The sequence below is a fragment of the Meriones unguiculatus genome, chromosome 6 (genome assembly GCF_030254825.1).
Source record: "Meriones unguiculatus strain TT.TT164.6M chromosome 6, Bangor_MerUng_6.1, whole genome shotgun sequence".
Taxonomy (NCBI): domain Eukaryota; kingdom Metazoa; phylum Chordata; class Mammalia; order Rodentia; family Muridae; genus Meriones; species Meriones unguiculatus.
In genome coordinates this window covers 113,368,140-113,389,441 of record NC_083354.1, presented here as the reverse complement: position 1 = coordinate 113,389,441, position 21,302 = coordinate 113,368,140, and the positions used below count along the sequence as shown (strand labels likewise).

The window sequence follows — 21,302 nt, the reverse complement described above, 5'->3', positions numbered from 1 at the left end:
TTAAGTTTTACTTAACAGCAAGTAAATAGATCCTGGAATTCACGAAAAGCGAAGTCTCAGATTCTATAAGGAAACAAATCAAACAAGAACTTATAGACCGAGATAACCGAAGTCTACAAACCCTCAAAACATGCTGTTGCCTAGTTCTGTGGGGAAATCAAATCACACGCGGCTGAATTGATTCCTTTTCCTTGTACAAATTTTCCTTTACTTTTGGGTTTCGAGAAGGTGAGGCACGTGGATATCATTTTTCTGTTAGCAAGTTTTCAGATTCCTTCAAGGACAGATTCCTGCATTTACAAACAAAACAAACGAAAACACGAGCATTTAATTAACTTGATATGCAAGACGGCAGACCCAGACCCAGGGACTCACTAACCCGGGTAAAGGCTCATAGCTAGTCAGGCTTTCTTGCTTTGGGAGATACGTGGACATAAGGAGGTTAGGTGGGCTGTGGCCGGGCAGAGATTTCGGGAGCTCCCCGAGTTTTGCCTGTTGCTCTCCTGATGCCTGTGTGCGCCCTGGACAGCAGGGGCTGGCAGCAGGCAGCAGGAAGAAAAGACGGATGCTCACAGAACAGAGTACCGAGCCCTTCTTGTCCTGTCTTTGCTATTCCTGGGCAGACTGATTCTAAGCCCAAATTCTTGAAAGAGGCTCTGATTTTTCAGTCATTTTCACTATAGGTAATCCTAAAACTCCATCATGACATAACTAGTAAGAGGTCCACGTGGCACTTTTCATGTGCTGAGTACTTTATGGGTGTTTTTTCACTTCGCCTGTACGAGAACTGAGGGTTTTATATTTTACAGTTGGGAGGAAAGAGTTCCCAGGGACTGGGCAACTTGTCCACTGTGAAATACCTAGTCAGCGGCCAAGGTAGGGGTCAAGCCAAGTAGATTGTCTCTGATGCTTATGCTTGTCACCATACCATTGAGTATGTGTATTTTGCACGTTTTGTTTATTAATGTTTATTATTTCACTTCATTAGGATGAATACTTTTGACCTTATTGGCAGTCCAGATATATGTTCATAGCATATATTTCTCTGAAGTTCTTAGTTGTCTAGTTTTCAAAAATATGACTTTAGAATGGTGTAGATTTTATTGAGTGTGGTGGAAGTCTTAGAATTTTTCTTTTAAATATGCCAAGTTGTAATGTTGAGACTGTCTTTAAAATACAAGCCAGAAAGCAAATATCACATAGCAGAGTATGTTTATACTGTACATATATCTTGTATACTATACATTTAACAATGTATTAGTTTCAGTTAGTTCCCTTATTGCTTAAATTAGGAAATAACTTTTAGCCTATTGGGGTGACACACACCTTTAATTCCAGCACTTAGGAGGCAGAGGCAGCCAGATTTCTGTGAGTTCTCGAGGCCAGCCTTGTCTATATATCAAGTTCCAGGACAGCCAGAACTACATGGAAAGGCCCTGTCTCAAAAATAAATAAATAAGTGAAATTTATTCTCTTGAGTATATAGTTCAGCAAGTTTGGGAAACTATAGGTAGTACGTTAACTGCCACCTGTGTAAGGACACAGAACACCTCCATTATCTGCAGCAATTCCCTGTTTGGGGCCAACCCTTTCTCCCACACCTTGTTCCTGGCAGGTCCCGATCTATTTTCTGTCCCTATGGATTCCCTTTTGCCAGAATATCACACAAATAGAAGCACATAGTAGGTTTCTTTTAAAGTCTACTTTCACTTAATGAGGCTTTTGAGACTCACTCATGTTGAGCAATATCAATAGTGCATTTCCTCTCATTGCTGAGTAGCATTCTCAGTGTGTATATGTGTATATACATATATACATTATATGTAATAGATTGTTATCCGTATCCCACTTGAGATATACTTGGTTGTCTTAAATATTTAATGATTACAAATAGACCATTATAAACACTCAGTTTCTTGAGTGTAGATTTTCATTCCGCTTGGGAAAAGCTCTGTGCATTGTACTGTATATTTAACTCTATAATGCATCACACTATTGTTCTAAGAGGCTTCCTGGTTTTCAATTCCTAGTTTTAGTATATGAGTTCTAGAAGCTCTATATCGGATCAGTATTTAGAGACTTTATTTTTTTTATTTCTTACCCATTCTAATATATTGTTCTTTTCCTGTGTGTGTGCGTGCGTGTGAGGCAGGTGGGCATGTGTGTGGAGGCTAGAGGTTAGTGCTTGGTGTCTGTCTGTCAGTTGCTCTCCATGTTTTGTTTGCTTGCTTGCTTGCTTGCCTGTTTTTTTGACACAGGGTTCTGCAGGCCCTCTCGCTGTGCGCCTTGTGCTTTCGTGATTGGGCCATCTCTGCACATCTCTAATGTGATATTGTGAAAGACAAAGACTGGACCAGTGTTTTCTTAGAGCAAGTGATGTTACAACCTAGAGCTCTTGCTTGCCAGCTGCTCTGATTTCTCGTGTCTGTGTAGACCTGCCCACACTGCTCCAGGCCCGAGTGCCTGCGAGCGGTTAGCTGCAGAGGGATGTGCTTGTCCGTCTTAGTCACTTCCTCACCTGCTTGCCGCTCTGGACCTTCCTGGATGGGATATTCTCAGTGGAGTCGTTCAGAGCTTGCTATTGGAGTCATGTTATTCTTTTATTAAAGAGTTCTAGTATTTAAAAATTGGGTTACAAAGATTTATGCTAAATTAGGGTTAGGTGACTCTTGTTTATAGAGTAAGGGAGTGACAGCATTGAAGCCAGAATTCCTGAACACTAGCTTAGCCTGTTAGAATGAAAAATCTGTATGGTTCTTTACCTTGTTGCTCGTAGCGGTGTATCCTACTCTCATGAGAATTTGTTGAGAACTGCAAATCAAAATGTTAACATTCTATCTGCATTACGATGTTTATTTTGCACATGAGATAAATATACTGAAGGAAAGATTAGCAAAGCAAAACTAAAGGCATTTTGACTTTGCAAACAAGTTCTTAACTACTTGAGCCATCTCTTCAGCCCCGGCAAATAAGTTTATGAAAAAGTACCATAGAGTTTGACTAAAACTAATTACCATAGTTCTGAAAATTCTTTTTGATGCACATAGATCTGTTATTACAACGGTTTAAACATAACCTTACTAGTTGTGAAAGGCAGTTAATTTAACTATTACAATCCACTTTTTAAAAAAGGTTTATTTACGTATATGGGTGTTTCGTCTGCATGTGGATTTGCATACGAGAAGAGAGTAGCAGATCCCATGGGACTATGGTTAGAGACAGTTTTGTTGTTTCTTTTGTTTTTGTTTTGAGACAGGGTTTCTCTGTTTAGCTTTGGCTGTCCTGGACTTGCTTTGTAGACCAGGTTGGCCTTGAACTCTCAGCGATCCGCCTACCTCTGGCCTCCCCAAGTGCTGGGATTTTAGGCTTGCACCACCACACCCAGCTTCGGTTAGAGACTGTTGTGAGCTGTCTTATGGGTGCTAGGAGTTGAACTCAGGGCCTCTGTGTGAGTGCAGCTGCTACTCTTAACCGATGAGCCACCTCTCCAGCCCTGGAAGCCACTTTTAACTCAAAGAAACTTCTTCCCACAGCTTAGCGAATACCTTAATTAGGTATTTCATCAGTAGCTAACAAATGCAGAGGGGCACATTCCTGTGAACGGAGAGTCCAGGAATTCATGTTCTTTAAGGAGATCTGAAACCCAACATGGCCTAACCCAGCTGCAAAAGTATCTTTAAATTAGCAAAATACGTGGGTCTGTGGTTATCAGCTTTGCCTGTTGAGAGACAGCTAAGTGACTGCCCTCTTCACGATAGTGCTTTCAGTATTCTTGGTGAATCTTATGAGCAGCATATGTGGATTTAATGTCTATTTTTAAGTCACTAAGGTCCCGGCAGCCCCTAGCATGTTTAAGGAGAGGAAACATCTGTCAGAAGTGCTTGCTGTGACAAATACGGAGGGAAGCAACACCGCGTCCCGCTTTGGCTTAGGTAACACCAGACGTTACTTTTTGTGGAACAGTGAAGGCGTTTGTTCAGGATCAGCCTTTAAATAAAAAAGTTTGGACCTACTCTTTAATTAAAGCGTACGTTGATAGTATCGAGTTCAGTTGGAGGGTCACAAACAGTGTCAACAAGGCTGACTTTTCCTCCCTGCAGGGAGAGCAGTCTTGTGTAAATATACACGTGCAGACTGCATGCATGTGTAAGAGACAGGGAAAACATTCCCGTCCCCGGACAGACGTTGCTTCACGGGGCTCCACTCTGCACACAGGCACAGCCCCCGCGCGTGGAGCGCTCCAGGAGTGTGCAGCGCACTGTTGCTTTTGGAACAGGTTCTGTTTCCACCTCCCTGCGGGCTCCTCACCTTGAATGTTAAACTCAGCTTGTAAAAATACACTGTGGATGCCACCTCAGCCTCACCGTTAACATGGTGAAGGGAAAGAGCTGCTTTAATAGATTTTCTTAGAAACTGAGAGTCTGATTGTTGTGTTTGTGTTCAGATGGGTTTGTTTGGTGTGTGTATGTGTGTGTTGAACACGTGATGCTAGGCAAATTTGCTCTACCATTGTCCAACATTCCAGGCCAAATTATTGTGTTTTTGTGGAGGCTGTTTTTATTTTATTTTAGTTTTGCTTTCTTTCTTTTTAAAAATTTTTAATTTACTTTTATTTATGTGTATTGGTGTGCTGCCTGCATGTATTTCTGTGCGAGGGTGTCAGATCCCTTGGAACTAGAGTCACACACATTTGTGAGTTGCCATGTGGGTGCTGGGAATCTGAACCTGTGTCCTTTGGAAGGACATAAGTGTTTTTAACTGCTGAGCCATTTCTCCAACCCCTTCAGGCCAAATTGTTATTTTTTTTAAAGATTTGTTTATTATGGATAGTGTTCTGCCTGCGTGTACACCTGCACGCCAGAAGAGGGCACCAGATCTTATAATAGGTGGTGGTGAGCCACCGTGTGGTTGCTGGGAATGAATTCAGGACCTCTGGAAGAGCAGCCAGTGTTCTTCACCTCTGAGCCAGCTCTCCAGCCCCAGGCCAAATTATTAATACTTTGTTTTTTGCACCTTCCCAGTCTTCCCACTGTAACCTCACTCTCCTTTGGGGTTTTGATTTTGTGTTGTTTTCATATTAACTTACTAAAGGTTGCATGGCAACACTCCCAGCTGAAAGTGCTGAGCTATGCATTAGCCCTCTGCCTTGTATGTGTGGTAAAGCTCAATTAAAAGTGGATATTACACAATAAATTCATGCATTTATTACAAATGCATGAATTCTGATACAGAAACAAAAATGGAAACCAATTCATGTAAGCAAATAAGATTCCCTCCCCAAATTACTCAACTGCCAGCATCAGGTGCATCCTAGAAAAATCTTTTGTCAGGCACTTGAGCTTCTGTAATATATTTGGTCATCTTTTAGTAAAGAGAGACATAATGCTACCATCTACTCAAACTTCAATCTTCTGAGTCACTAAAACAATATTTGGCGTGCTTTCAGAGAAAAGTTTACCTGAGGAAATCATAAACATGTAAAAGAGAACTCTGCGTGACATTTCCCCCCAAGACAGCACTGAAACTCAGAACTGAACATACGCAATCCACACGGCGGCGGAGGCGTCTGAAAGCCGCTGCTCTGCCGGCCCTGTTTAGGGAAGTGCATCTTTGTAGTAGAAAGGTAGTGTCTACTTTTTAAAAAATGCCTTTAGCTCCGAGGTTCTGGTGAGGAGAATGGGAGAAGAGCAATCACTCGCTGGTTGGTTAGTGCACTCCTAACGATCTGGACCTTGCACACTGGTACAGAATGTGTGCTGAGTGGCACAGCTGGTTACAGATCTAGTTACTACGTGGTGAGGTGTAACGCTCACCAGCTTTGTTCCCTGAGGCCGTTATGGTGTCCCCGTTTGCCGGTTAATGCACTTTGACGTAGCACCACTGCTTATGGAAGCCCTTGATAAAGAAACACGATCCGAAAAACAGCTGTGGATTCTGTACGGGTGTTGTCTGTCCTTAAGAGACTATCAGGGTGCTACTGGAATGGCTCTGGTTTTGGAGGTTGTGTGGGAACAACAAAACATGTTCTCACACAGCTCCCACGTTACTGCAAACGGAGAATACGCAAGACGGAAACTAGGACTCCTTTTGCAGTCTTGCTCTTCTCCATCAAGCATTTTCCAAACTCACAGACCCTGTGTCTGCAGCGCTTCAGTCCTGAGCTGCTGTGTGTGTGTGTGTGGGGGGGGGGGGAGCACTGGGCACCAGGGCCATGCACAGGGCTTCTTCTGGTGGGCTGGGCTAGAGGTTGTCAAGTCACCACCGAAGGGTCCTGAAAGAGCAGCACATGGCAGACCCGCCTGCTCCACCCGTCAGCAGGCAGTTCTGGGAAGGTGAATGCAATTCTGAAGAACGTCCACCAGCCCTGATTACTTTCTCAGTGAAATATGAACTACCCTTCACTGCAGTGGCATGAACTCTGCTGTAGGGTTGGGAGCATCAGCAGAACAATCATTGGACTGAACATAAGTGCAAAGGGCTGTAGCTCAGTGGTAGAATGCTTGCCTTGCATGACGGAGGCCTACGTTCAACCCCAGGACTGCTTGTGTGGGGAGGGAGATTAAACAAATGAACGGGAAACTGGACCTAAGTGGGGAAGAAGTTGAAATAAAATGTACAGAATATGTTAACATCTATCTGGTCAACAGTGCCCTTAGCATGGCCAACGTTATACAGCAGTTGTGGCCCATCTGGCTCCCCACCTGACTAACGAAATACTTGAGATTAGGATTTTCTTGTTTGAATTTTTTTTTGTTTTTTTAAGACAGGATCTCTTTTGGCTCAGACTGGCCTTGAACTTGTTTAGCTGATGAACACTTAATCATCCTTCAACCTGCAGAGTTCTGGGATTGTAGCTGGCCTTAACAGCCCTCCTCTTGTTTAATTTTTTTTTTTTTTTTTTTTCTTTTTGAGACAGGGTTTTTCTGGAAAATAGTCCTGGCTGCTCTGGACTCACTTTGTAGACCAGGCTTGGCCTCGAATTCACGGACATCCGCCTGCCTCAGCCTCCTGAGTGCTAGGATTACCCACCACCATGCTGGGCTTGTTTGAATTTTAATGTGTTTATTAATGTACGGGAAGCATGTATTTTAGAATAAATAAGGTTATTTCCTGGAATGCTGTAACTTTGTATAGATAAAACAAAAACAACTTTTTTTCCTCCTTAGGTTTTTAAACAGATTTATATAGAGTTAAACAGAGTATAGAATCAAAGCTTAGAATAGAGATTCAGACCTTTTTTGGATCATAAACCACTTTGCGAATGAATGGAGTTTCTAATACCCCCAGAGAGAGCAGGTCCAGAACTTTTGGGCTTTGGGCAGAGGAGGGAGTAGTCTACAAACTCCTTGGCCTTCTCCTTTCTACTGTCATTAATCACACCCTCTTCCTTCCACCCCTGTCCCTCAAGCCTGGGGCCTCATCTTTGTCATCACCGGGGGCCTCACCTTCCTTTGAGATCGTCCTTTCCCTCTGAACATCCAGACCTCTTTAGCCACATCTTTAGGGACTTTCTTGCCCCGACCTTTACCTCACTAGTGCATCTAGTCAAACTCCCAACTTTTCCAGAGCCATCCCCAACCTCCAAAGTTTTATGACTGTGAAGACCAACACTGAAGTGTGCAAATGTGTATGTAAAAAGGACTGAGAACGGACAGTTAGGAGGACCCCTCTTCATCTGTGTGGACAGGAAGGGCATCCCACTCCCCTAAGAAAGGCAAACCATACAAACATTCGAAAGAACCTACCCCATGTCTTCAGTAATTTTAGTTTTATCTTCTTGGGAACATTCTGAAGATGCATTTTCATGGACAAGGTATCTCTGTACATCAGAGAAAAAGACTACTTTTGGATTGCCCACCTGTGGGTAATAAACTGGAACTATGTGATGTACTGTTTCAAAGTTACCTGTAGCATACAAAGAATTAAGAGCATCCTGCTTTGAAACTAATTACTAGATTATGAAATGACATATATTAATATCTTAAATTATATGTTATGGAGTGAAATTAAAGAAAGACAAATCCACAGTAAAATAATTCATAAACTAATATCCAAAATAAACCACCACAGACTTTTATACCTAAAAACTACATAGGAAAGTTCATAATTCTTATAGAGAAAACGGACATGCTAGCATTAATATAAACACAAGTGAATTAAAATTTGCTTTTCTAAATTTATTTTCAAAATAACCTTTACAGCATGGATTAGTCACGTATAGTTGTTGGAAGATGTTCATACTTTTACTTGAGCAATTATTGTTCCATATCATGTGTGGTTTCTAGCTGTGGTGTCCCTTTAGTGGGGACTGCCTTGTTTACTTCTAAGTCCCACTGCCTTTAACAGCCCAGTAGGCAGCACGCTTAACCATTTCCTGAGTGTTCAAGATTTAACTCGGGGTCTCCTCCTGAGCTGCTCTAAAAAAGTTATTAAATCAATATTAATCTTCCATTTGCTGTGAAAGCAAATACTTTTAAAGACTGCAATCATTTGGATCTTATTGAAGTACTTGACTGTATTTCCAGCTTTGATTTACATGGCTAACTTTAGGATTACTTTTTAATTGTAAGATTCTTGAAGTCAGGGACTATAGTCTATGTAATTTTACTTTAATTCCCAGTATAGAGCTAAAATTTAGAAGGCTTTCACATATACAAAATATATTAAAACATGTTAAAAATTAGGATGTGTAAAGATTGCTTCTCTTTGTGATAGCTGATTTTGATTGTCAGCTTGTGGGTTAAGAGATGGTTTGTCGTGCAGGTGTGACAGAGAAGTCTCAGTGGGTAAGCACACTGGCTCCTTGACCATGAAGACTGGAGCTGAGTCCCAGGATCTACATGAGCTCACAAATGTCTGTAACTCTAGTCCAAGGGATCTGACTGTCTTCTGGCCTCCATCGGTACCTGCACACGTGTTCAGACACACACACATTAAAAAAAAAAAAAAAAGGCATGTGAACTAGAGAAGCACACATCTGTGACGGTGCTTCCAGGGGCAGGTAGACACCGAAGTCCCCGGTATAACGATGAGTGGGTGTGTGATCTGACAGCATTTGAAGGTGATGGTGAGGAGTAGGAAGCGAGGCTTGACTGGAGAAGTGGGTCACTGGGGACATGTCCTCAGGGTCTCTAAGGAGCCCTGGCTCTTCCTTTGCTGCCTTTTCTTGGCCTCCTCTCTACCGAGAAGTGAAGAGCCGCCCCCATCAAACACTTTGGAGGCGGTGCTTTGCCTCAGCACGTGGGTGAGCACCCATGGGCTCAAACCTTTGACATTATGAGCTAAAATACAATTTCCCTTCTTCCTGATCACAGAAATAAGTAACTCACATGCTCTCCATCATTGCTAACACCTGCTGGTTGGTTTAAGACAGGGTTTCATGACACCAAGGCTGGTCTTGACTGACTCTTGTCTTACCTCTGCAAACACTGCTGTGCCTGGCTTTTTTTTTAAGATTTATTTTTATTTTGTGTGTGTGTTTTCCTGTATGTGTATAAGTGTACCACATGCCTGCCTGGAAGAGAAACATGTTCTTAGCTGGTGAGCCATCTCTGCAGCCATCAACCCTCAACACACACACACACACACACACTCTCTCTCTCTCTCTCTCTCTTCCTTCTTTCTCTTTCTCTTTTTTCTTTTCTTTCTTCCTTCTTTCTCTTTCTCTCTTTCATTCTTTCCTTTCTTTTCTTTTTCTTTTTTCTTTCTTTTTCTTCCTTCCTTCTTTCTCTCTCTTTCTCCTTCCTCCCTTCTTTCTTCCTTCCTTCCTTCTCTTTCTTTCTTCCTCCTTCCTTCTCTCTCTCTCTTCCTTCCTTCCTTCCTTCCTTCCTCCCTCCCTCCCTCCCTCCCTCTCTCCCTCCTTCCTTCCATCCCTCTCTCCTTTCATCCCTTCCTCCTTCCTTCCTTCCTTCCTTCCTTCCTTCCTTCCTTCCTCTCTCTCTCTCTCTCTCTCTCTCTCTCTCTCTCTCTCTCTCTTTCTTTCTTTCTTTCTTTCTTTCTTTCTTTCTTTCTATAGCCAGTCTATCTGTTGGGAAGACTCACTGCCATGAGTCAGCAGAGTCAGCATCACTTCGTTTACCATCTACTTAATTATGCTGGCCATTTTTTATGCCTCTTTAGAAATGTCCTTAACCTATTTTGAAATCAGGTTATCAATGTTTGCTATAGAGTTGTAGGAATTTCTGATTAGTTTGGAGATTAACTTCTGTCTGGTATCTGGTTTGAAGCATTTTCTTCTACCTCACAGTTGTCACTTTGCTATTTCCTTTTCTGTATAGGAACTGCTCGGTTTGCTCTAGTCTGGCTTAGTTATTTCTGTTTTTCTGCCCGTGTAATAATTAAAGTCATTGCCAAGATGACGTCTTTGGAGTTTACCCACTGTTTTCTTCTAGTTTAATGGTTTCGTGTCCATTTTCCATGGTGTTAGTCCACTTTAAGTTGACATTTGAGTCTAAGGGTACAGTTTTCTTTCTTTTGAATGTGGGTTATGTAACGTTCCCAAACCTGTTGACGCAACTGCCTTTTTTTTTCACGCTGTATTTTCGGCATATTTGTCAAAATCAGTTCATGTATATTTGTGGCTTCATTTGTCTCCTATTGGTTTCATACTGTTTGGATTACTGAACTTTGTAATATATTTTGAAATCAGAAATTATGATGCTTCTAACTTGTTCTTCCTCAAGACTGGTTTGGTTATTTTTTTTATCTTGTGAATTTAGAATGATTTTCTTGTTTTTGTAAAAGCTGACATTGTGATTTTGACAGGGATTGTATCGCATCTGTACATCACTTTGGGTCGGGTGGATATTGTAATTTTCTTTTCTTTTTATTATTTTATTTTTGGTTTTTCAAGACAGAGTTTCTCTATGTAGCCCTGGCTATCCCGGAACTCACTTTATAGAGCAGTGTGGCTTCGCACTCACAAGAGATTCACCTGCCTCTGCTTCCTGCGTGCTGGAATTACAGGCGGCATGCTGTCACCATCTGGCTGGATATTCTAATTTTTAAGTCTTTCATTTCATAAGCATGGAATATATTTTTATTTTATTTATTGTCCTGTTTAACATCTTTTATCATTGCAGTTTTCAGTTAGGTTTATCTCTGAGTCCTTGCCTCTTCCAGTACTATTGTAAAGGAAGGGTTTCCTAATTTCTTTTTCAGATACTTTATTGTGGGTGTTTTCACATAACATAACTTTAAAGAATGCTTTTGCTAATTAGTTTTGGCAACACTAATTCTAAAGAAATTAATAAAGGTTCCTTTGAGAAAATTAAATAGTTCATTTCAGAAATTGTAGGCTTCAGTTGTGTGTGGATTACAGAAAACATCTGAAATCTATGAAGATGAAAAATATTTTTAGTGTAAGTTTAGTTTTGGTGTTTAATTCTATGGGTATTTCAATATTAATAAGGTGCTTTGGTGTATTACTGAAAGCCATAAAAAGCTGAAGAATGTGTGTGTGTGTCTGTATGTGTGTGTATGTGTGTGAGAGAGAGAGTGTGTGTGTGTGTGTGTATGTGTGTGTATGCATACATACAGACAGACGAGAAAGAGACAGCGATGGAAGCTAGAGTCCCACACAATGTGCTGCACTGAGCTAGGCATGCCCAGCCCTTTCTTATTTTGAGACAGGGTAAGTTAAGTGGGCTGGCCTCAAACTTGAGCTCTCCCTGTCCGTAGCCTTCTAAATGTATAGGAGTACAGTATGCACTAGCACCATGCAGGGCTACAGGGTCACAGTACAGCCAGGAGGAAAAACCTCCTGTGTGTTTTGCCTGTTTCAGGCCATGAGAAATGCCAGCATAGTGTCAATTTTGATGTAATGTCAGTTAACAAAGTCCCAGTTCTCCTAAATGATTTTCACTAGTCTCTACTCAATGGCATGGTACAGCAAGATCACCAGACCGCCATGCCTTTCTATCCCATCCTCCTCACTCCAACCTTCTTCTAGAAGGACACACCTCTGTGCTCTCCTTGTAACTGCCCTGTGCAGTATTCATTCCCTTGGCCTAACAGCCCCACTGGCATGCTTCTACCCCCTGCATTCAAAGGGGCCAAGAATAATTAGTTGTGAAGCAAAATGCTGGGTTCAAAGATTACTGTGGGCAGAAGAGGCTTATTCCAATACAGACGGGGGCAGGGTCAAGTCTAGTAGGCTTCCAGGTATGGCAAGGCTAACATTACTTTTGTTTATATTTAGTTGCATTAATTAGACAAAGGTTAGTGTCTTTGCTTTTTGTATATTCATTTATTTAATGTGTGAGTGCTCTATCTGCCTGTATACTCGCTCACCAGAAGAGGGCAACAGATCACATTAGAGATGGTTGAGAGCCACCACGTGGTTTCTGGGAATTGAACGCAGAACTTCTGGAAGAACAGCCAGTACTCTTAACTGCTGAGCCACGTCTCCAGCTCCTAGTGTGTTCTTTCTAACAGACTCATAAGCATATTATAATTCAAGCATTTAGGGCTATAGCATGTGTGCATAATAAGTGGACTGGCCATGGAGTACAGAAATGGTTGACATATATTTAATATTTATCATTCTGATTTTTTTGACGGGCCTAGACTGTCTTGGAATTTATTATATAACTCAGGCTGTCCTTAAGCTTATTGTGATCCTCCTGTCCCAGCCTCCTGAGTGCTGGGATTATGGATATGAGCAACCATGTCTGGTACATTTTCATTTTTATCCTGGTTTAAAACTGTGATTTTTTTTGCACTGATGTTAACTGTATGGTGACTTGGGTTTCACAGTTTATAATTCGACTGTTTTATCACCTGTACAACTGATATCACACACTGCTGCTGGACTCAAACTTCACATTTCCCCCACACTCACGACATGACTATGTGTATGTGGTGACCCAGGTGCAGCCAGTGGAAACCTAGGTCAGGGTTTGTTCATACTCTTACCGTTTTCACCGCAGGTAAAATTTTCTAACAGCTATGTTTGCCTTTGTTGACAGTGAATTGAATACACCTTTAAAGCCTGAAACCAACACAGCAAAACCCCAAACACCATTTCCCAGTTATTTTTTGTAGCTTTTATTAGACTGTTCCCTCTGCTGGAAGCTGTGGGCTAATGATAGGCACTTACTTAAGTAGCTGTTGCTTGGCTCCTCGCTTTTACTGATCCTTTTCTTGCTGGTTTTCTTGGCATCTTTAGATGCTTTCCAATTTATTAGGAATTGCCTTTCCATTTTTTTTATTTCTTTTCCATCAAGAAATTCTGGAGAAGATATGTAAGTTAAAAATACAATATGTATTCTGTGTGTGTATATATGCATATATACACACACACACCTGTGCACTCACACACACACGTGAAAATACAAAAGATACACTTCTGGCTTATAACACCTGTTATCTCATAAGCTAAAATAAAGTCTTTTTGAAAACACCTCATGTTAGCTAGACCTATCATTCAGGAAGTTAAGGTAGGAGGATTACCATGAGTTTGAGAATAGCCTGGATGGCTACATAATGAATTCTAGACCAGCCTGGGCTACAGAGTGGGATCTTGTCTCAAATAACAACAACCAAAACAACAAAAATAGCAGTATCAGAAGTAGGTTATATATTTGTGTTGTTGTGTGTGTGTTTTTTTTTTTTTTTTTTTTGAGACAGGGTTTCTCTGTGTAGCCTTGGAGTCACTTTGTAGACCAGATGGCCTTGAACTCACAGAGATTTGCCTGCCTCTGCCTCCTGCGTGCTGGGATTAGAGGTGTGTGCCACTACGCCTGGAGGGTTAAATTTTTTTGATTTGTTGCTAAAGAAGCACAACCAAATATCAGCTATTGGTTGCTCTCCAGAAACTGATGGTAAGGCCCTATTGTTGAATACAACGCTTTCATCAGTCATCAAGCACGTGTCCAACTAGAGGCTTCGTCCCTTCTGACTAACCTTCATGGTACTGAAGATGCTGTGCATGCTACCAGAGGAGAAATGAAACCATCATCCCAGCTATACACCTACTGTGGACCTGCCTTCAAGATACGCTTGTGCAATAGTGGGTTCCCTCTGATGGAACCCACGCTGGACACTGACAGGGTGGCCAGGATTTTGAAAATGGTAGTGAGCCTAGGGGAGAACGAAATCCTGTTGTTCTGCTAAAGGAACATAGCAACAAAATGACTCCTAATAGCACTCTGCTGTATGTCAGTGCCTTGCTCAGCCATCGTTGGAGGAGCTTCTTGCAGTAGATGGGAACTAACACAAAAACCCACAACCGCACAATGTACAAAGAGTGAGCGACTCTGGAACTCTGTCATAAACGGGGTATCCTCATTAACACTCCCCTGCCCTCCAGGGGTCAGAGACATATGCTGAAGAGGAGGCGGGCTGGAACCAAGGGTGATAGATAGCCCGCTCCAAACAAGCCGGGGCTCCCACACAGAACGGCAGCGCTGCTCATAGGACCTCACAGAGGCCATGGTCGCACGTGCAGAGCTTGCATAGGCACACGGGGGCCCATCACTGAGATGGGAAGCGGACATGGGCTCCTACCTGTACCAAGAATCTATCTGCAAATAATACGTCCGAGAAAAATCAGCTAGTCTTCAGGGTAGGCCCATGCTTAGGAGGAGTGGGCAGCAAAAACAAACTCTGTCCTATTTTTGTGGACTTTCGTCTCATTTTGCTTTGAGGGTTTTTTTTTTTTTTTTTTTTTTTTTTTTTTTGTCGTCTCATTGGTCTTTTGCTTGTATATTTTGGCTTCCATGTTTGTGGTTTGTGGGTTTTGTTTTTGTTTTGTGTGTTTTTCCTTTTTTTTTTTTTAAGAGAAACAAAGAGCATGGCATTGGGTGTGTGGGAAGTGAGGAGGGTCTGGGAGGTGTTGGGGGAGGGGAAAACCTGATCAGAATATAGCATATAAATTTTTTCAGTAAAAAACAAAGAATTAAAAAAATTCTTATTTATACACTTATTTTTAATTTTGTGGTGTGATGTGTGCTTGTGTTTGTGTTGGGTGTGTGTGTGTGTGTGTGAGTTCACAGATTGATGTCAAGGGTCTAGCTTTATCAATCTTCACTTTAATCTGTGAGATAGAGTCTCCCACTGAAATTGGAGCTAAGCAGTATGGAAGGACTGGCTACTTACTGAGTTCCAGAGACCCTGTGGACTTGGTCCCATGTGCCAGCATGCCTGTCTTGTGACGTGGATTCTGGGGATCCATGCTCAGATACTCACTGTGGCAAACCCTAGCCTGACTGTATTGCCTCCCCGTCTTTACACTCATACTTGTCGAGTTTTTAATCTGTTTTTAGTTTTCTGACTTAAGAATATGCACTTATTACAAATAACTGAAACATGATGAAGGAACAGAAAAGGGCCCTTTTATTTTCTGTACCTTGACTTCCCATCACTGCTGAAGATGCTCACTGTGAACAGTTTGGACTAAGATCATATACAAACGATATTGGCTTTCAAAGTTGAAATGTTGTTATAATGCAAGTAAAGTCATGTTTTTATAAACTTAATTATTGGTCTTAGAAAAAATAAAGCCAGGCATAGTGGCACACACCTTTAACAGCAGCATTCAGGAGGCAGAGGCAGGTAGATCTCTCTTTTTTTTTTTAAATTTTATTTTATTTATATATTACATATACAGTATTCTGCCTGCATGCCAGATTTCATTATAGATGGTTATGAGCCACTATGTGGGTGCTGGGAATTGAACTCAGGACCTCTGGAAGAGCAGCCAGTGCTCTCAACCCCTGAGCCATCTCTCCAGCCCCCAGGTAGATCTCTTAGTTCCAGGCCAGCCTGGTCTACATAGAGTTCCCAGGACACCCAGGGCTACACAAAGAACCCCCTTCCTCTGTGTATAACTGTGCATACTGTACACAGTTACACATATATATACATAATATATAAGTATATACATGTATAATTTTGTAAGCATTTTAGTATGTCTTTAAACACAATTTCTGATGAATGACAATTTGTCATATGGATAGTCTATAAAATACTGAGCAAGTCCCTTATTTTACCTATATTATATTTTGTTTCACATAAATAAAGCGGTTTATGTGGCTTTTATTTAATAGTGACTATCTTTTCTAACAATGTATCTGTATAACATTTAAAATTTTATTTATTTTTATGTGCATTTGTGTTTTGCCTGCATTTCTGTCTTTGTATGTGAGGGTATCAGATCCCCTGGAACTGGAGTTACAGTTTGACCTGCCATGTGGGTGTTAGAAATTGAACCTGGGTCCTTTAGAAGAACAGCCAGTGCTCTTAACTGCTGAGCCATCTCTCCAGCCATCTTTCCAGTATAGTTTTTAAACTGTCTTTCATCATCTGTGTAAGGTCTTCCACTGAGCCCTAGAATATAGTAAGGATACAGTAAAATTTTTTGATCATGTTCTTTAGACTACTCTAAAAAAATGTTGATCCTACTGATAAAAGGAATGCTGCTGCCACTTAAATACCCAAAATTTCGTGTTGTGTTTAAAGCATAAAATAGATTGATATGACTGAGAGGACAGTGGACTGTTCCTCGCCCACAGGTGACGGACTCCGGCACTGAGAGTCCTTCTGTGCTGGTCCAGAAGCCCCACATTCACCATGGGCAGGCGCACTGATGGTCATGTTTAACTCAGGCAGAGATTACAAGTAGGACAGCTGTAACACTGTGATGTCACGTAAGTGATGCAAACATGTTCTTTCTCCGGATACCTTACTCCACTGTAACGTATATTCTAACTGTGGCTGGCAATGGGAACTAGAGCTGTAGTCTCAGGAATGTAATCATTTTACATTTTCTGCACCTTAACTGAATGACAGCACTTTCCAAACTATAGGAAGTTTGACTTATAACAACATTAAAGATCATTCTTTGATGCTCAGTTTCCATTGATGCTTATACATATTTGCTTTTGTTAAAAATTAAATAAATTGCTAGCATATTTTAGTATACACACATGCACACTGTCATGAGTAATCTCATTTTGTGTCACTTTTAGCACAATCTTGCATAAAGCTCTTAAGTGATTTGGAAAGGCAAGGAGATGCCATAGGTAGTGAGATTTATTTTATTTTAATGATTTGCTCTCAATATGAAATTTGCTACCACCATGTTATGTAAAGCAAATGTGTAGGGTTTGTTGTGTTTGTTCAGGACTGGGTAAATTGCAAAATATACAACAGTCCCCCTCACAGTCTTTTAAAATTTATTATTATTGTTGTTGTTATCTGGTTTTAAATTCAGTAAAAACAAAGACAGAATCAAATGATTTGAACATGTGTATATGTGCATAGACTTGAAAGACACGCACTAAAGCTTTAACAGGATTCATGGTGAGATTAGGGGTGATGTTTTTCTTTGTATTTTTTCCCTGTAGTACAGTCAATAGAACTCAGGGCTTGTGTATACTGGGCAAGTATTCTGCCACTGAACTATGTCAGCCCTGTTTTTTTAAGCATGAATTTTGTAGTCATAAAGTGTGTTATAGAAAGAGTAGTTATGTAAGGGAAAGTCTGAATAATTTTTGCTTCCAGAAATCAATAGACTTATTCCCATGCCTTTTATAATCTTACATATTGAGGAGATTACATAAAGTAGGAGATTTTATTTTTTCTTTTCTTCTCCTCCCTCCCTTTCTCTCTGTCTGCCTTATAGAGCTGAAATCTGTATGTCTGTCTCTGTGTGTGTGTGTCTTATAGAGCTGAAGATTAAACCAGGGCCTAGTGAATGCTAAGCAGGTACTCTTATCACTGAATCACACTGCAGCCCTTTTTATTTTATCTATCTATCTATCTATCTATCTATCTATCTATCTATCTATCTATCTATCTGTCTATCTATCTGTCTATTTATTTTGGTGTTTTGAGACAAGGTTTCTCTCTGTAGCCTTGGCCTGAACTCGCTTTGTAGACCAGACTGTCCTTGAACTCACAGAGATCTGCCTGCCTCTGTCTCCCTGAGTGCTGGGATTAAAGGGGTGTGCCACTGCGCCCAGCTAAAAAAAATGTTTTTTTTGAATCAGGGTCTCACAATACAGCTCTGGCTGTCCTGAATCTTGATATGTAGATGAAGCTGTCCTTGAACTCCAGCCTCTGCATCCCAAGTATAGGATTAAAGGCAGGTTCCACCCGTTTCATAATAGAATATTCTTAATCATCGCACACTAATTGCCTTTACTTTTTCCTCGGGCTGAGTAAAGCAGACATGTAGTCATGTGTGGCCGCAGAGACGTGAGAGGGTGGGGACTGCATGGCAGAGCCATGTGCAGAGCTGTAGAAACACAAGTCGTCTGTGTATTATTTGTTCCCTACCTTTGTGAGCTGTATATAGTTCCTGCACATGTATTTTTTAAAAAACTTATTTTTTTTATTAATTACAGTTTATTCACTTTGTATCCCAGCTGTAGCCCCCTCCTTCTTCGCCTCCCAATTGCATCCTCCCTCCCTCCCTAGTCCACTGATGGGGGAGGTCCTCCTCCCCTTCCATCTGACCCTAGCCTATCAGGTCTCATCAGGACTGGCTGCATCATCAGCTGCATCATCTTCCTCTGTGGCCTGGTAAGGCTGCTCCCCCTCAGGGGTAGGTGATCAAAGAGCCAGCCACTGAGTTCATCTGCACATGCATTTTGAAAAAAATAAATGTTTTGTATTATTGAATCTGCTTTGCCGAGATCACTGCACTAGTACTAGTGACTGACCAGCTATGAGTTTTGAAGTTGTTTGATCACATTTTAGCAGTTTATTAGTTCTTATACCCAAATATACCGTGCCCCAGAGTTCTCCTTCAGGGCTCCTCTGTGACATGGCACTGACGGTCCCTCGGAGGCTATGTAACTTTGGCATCACCAACCATGTTCTGTACCGTTTCCTCCAATATAGGGTAGACTGAGGGATGTTGTTGGTTGTAAGGATTTTATGAAGCAGCTCCCTACTCTCCTTTCAAATTATAGGGACACCCGTGTGTTCCGAGAGACACCATGTGCTCCTGGGGTACCGTTTGGCCAACGACAAGTAAACCACCTTGACTGGTTTTATCTGAAGAACCAAAAGCTAAGGGGTCTAAAGACCTGCCAAGAATCTGTCCAAGCAACGTTCAACACATTTGTTACTGATTAGTTTTGTAGGCAGTGGCTTCATTTTCTATTAAAAGTGTGCCTGGTATTTATTTATGAATAAACATTATTAATTAATCAATTAATATTTTAATAAATAAATATTTTTCATGTATTACTTTCTATTTTTAACTTTATTGTTATTCAAATATATAAGCTTAAGTTGACCAAATTTCTAGAGCCAGATGTTTTATTTCTGAAAGTTTGATGATAAAATAACTTAAAAGTTAAACAAGCTATTTTCTCTAAGAAAGTTGAATTAATGTAAAACACGTACCCAGTGACTTGGACGTCAGTATCAGTTTGTCTCTGTATTTTGGCTTAAGACAAACAGGATTTCCCTTTAAATCCATTTTCCACAGCTTCATCAGTTTTTTCAGTAAAAACTCCAAGTCCTATAATCAGGAAAGAAAAAAGAAGGCACAGGAATTTCATAATTATCAGCACTCCTAGTGCTACTTTTAAAGGCGGTAACTGGTTTTTATGGTGTTCTAGCTCCCCACACTCTATTCTAATAGCAGGGTAGCTCAAGAGGCGGCAAAATGGGAGCTACTAAGCTACTAAGCTCACACAGCACTGCTCAAAAAAACACTTTCTGCAGAAAACACACTGTTCTCAGGGGAATCCGTAAAAGCGTACACATTCAGGCAATTGAAGAGTAGTGAGTAAAGAACCCCTCAGCTGTTGCTGAGACACACCCTCAGAAGGGGTGAGTTGTCTGGAGGAGGCAGGGACCAGCCGCTGAGCCGGGGAAGAGTGCTCCCCAGCCTGGTGAGCTTGTGCAGTGTGCTCCCAGCTCCCGGCTCCCGGCTCCAGGCCACACGTTCTGGAGAGGATTTTTGGTGCTGCAGCTCTTTGACCATTTCTGCTCCTGTAAGTGACCCCAGTAAAACTCTTGGTTCACCAAACTAAACACCACCCCAGTGTGCCAGCGTTGCAGGCCAATATCCATTGTTGCCTACTTTTTCATGAAGGAGGGGAAATCCTGTCCAACTTCGAAACAGAGTAAAAAAATCACTTGCCCACTCATCACCCAAAGACCATGCTGAACCACTGTCATGCCCTTCTCATCTTCTTTTGGCTTTATTATATGTCTTCCTGGCCTTTTATGGACCTAGGGGCTTCTTTTGTAATTCTGTTTTTACTGTGGTTATAGTTTTCTTTTTTGTTATTATTGCTCTGTTTTGTGATTTTTGTTTGTTTGTTTGTTTTTGGACAGGGTCTCATTATGTAGCTCTGACTGGTCTGGTACGTACTGTGTAGATCAGGCTGGCCTTGAACTCGCGGAGCTCCACCTGACTCAGCCTACAAAGTGCTGGGATTAAACGTGTGCACATTCAGCTCTGTTGTACATTCTGTGATAACCACTTGCATGCTTTTATAGCTTACCAGAAAATGACTTGTTGGTACTTAAAGAAAAACTAAGTTAGTCCACAGTATACAGGTCATCTGACAGCGAGGAAGCCAGACGGGTGGCACTTCAGAAGCAGCTTTCTAAGTTTCTTTTCCTTACCCCCCTTTTCTCCCTATTGCATTTCTTTTCTCAGCCAGTGTCAAACTCCCACCCCAATTCTTTGTCTTTCTGCCATTCCTTTTTTTCCTTTCTCCCCTTCCTCTTTAAAAATTAATGTTACTTTTACTACTATTTAGTGGGAAGGATGTATACTTGAGTGTTTCTTTAAATATTTATTTTGAGAATGAGTACTCTATTTGCATGTACACTTTCATGCCAGAAGGGGGCACCAGATCACATTGCACATGGTTGTGAGCCACCGTGTGGTTACTGGGAATTGAACACAGGACCTCTCGAAGAGCAGCCAGTGCTCTTAACCTCTAAGCCATCTCTCCAGCCAAAGTGTTCCTTATATATACCCCAAAGAGTAAAATTTTTTAAATGAAATAAAGGCAGTTACTCCAAAAACATTAATGTACTTTGATTATTTTTTGAAATGGTACACCAAACATAAGAATGCAGATATCTCTCCAACGTAGTGACTTTCTGTAGGTGTATGTCTAGCTCTAGAGTTTAGTCTGTGCTTGACTAAACTTATGAAAACAGGAATTGTCGTCTCAGAAGCAGCACTCTGTTTCCTGAGGTTTTGCTTACTGCGCTCATGCACGTCTGTATTTTATTATTATTATCATCTTTATTATTATTATTTTGGTTTTCTGAGACAGGGTTTCTCTGTGTAGCCTTGACTGTCCTGGACTCACTTTGTA

General features: G+C 41.2%; 1 protein-coding gene across 2 annotated transcripts in view; it reads right to left on the bottom strand.

Moving 5' to 3' along the window:
- Window positions 1-21,302, bottom strand: part of Ppp1r42 (protein phosphatase 1 regulatory subunit 42) — a 41,958-nt gene continuing 20,656 nt past the window's right edge. Inside the window, exons 6-9 of one of the 2 annotated variants that reach the window (XM_021644429.2) lie at window positions 19,360-19,477; window positions 13,100-13,231; window positions 7,746-7,905; window positions 1-290 (exon numbers count right to left, since the gene is read on the bottom strand). In XM_021644429.2, coding sequence (XP_021500104.1) covers window positions 245-290; window positions 7,746-7,905; window positions 13,100-13,231; window positions 19,360-19,477 — 456 coding nt within the window. In that variant the 3' untranslated portion in view covers window positions 1-244. The remainder of the gene's footprint in view (window positions 291-7,745; window positions 7,906-13,099; window positions 13,232-19,359; window positions 19,478-21,302) is intronic. The other variant, XM_060384610.1, reaches the window with a different exon arrangement.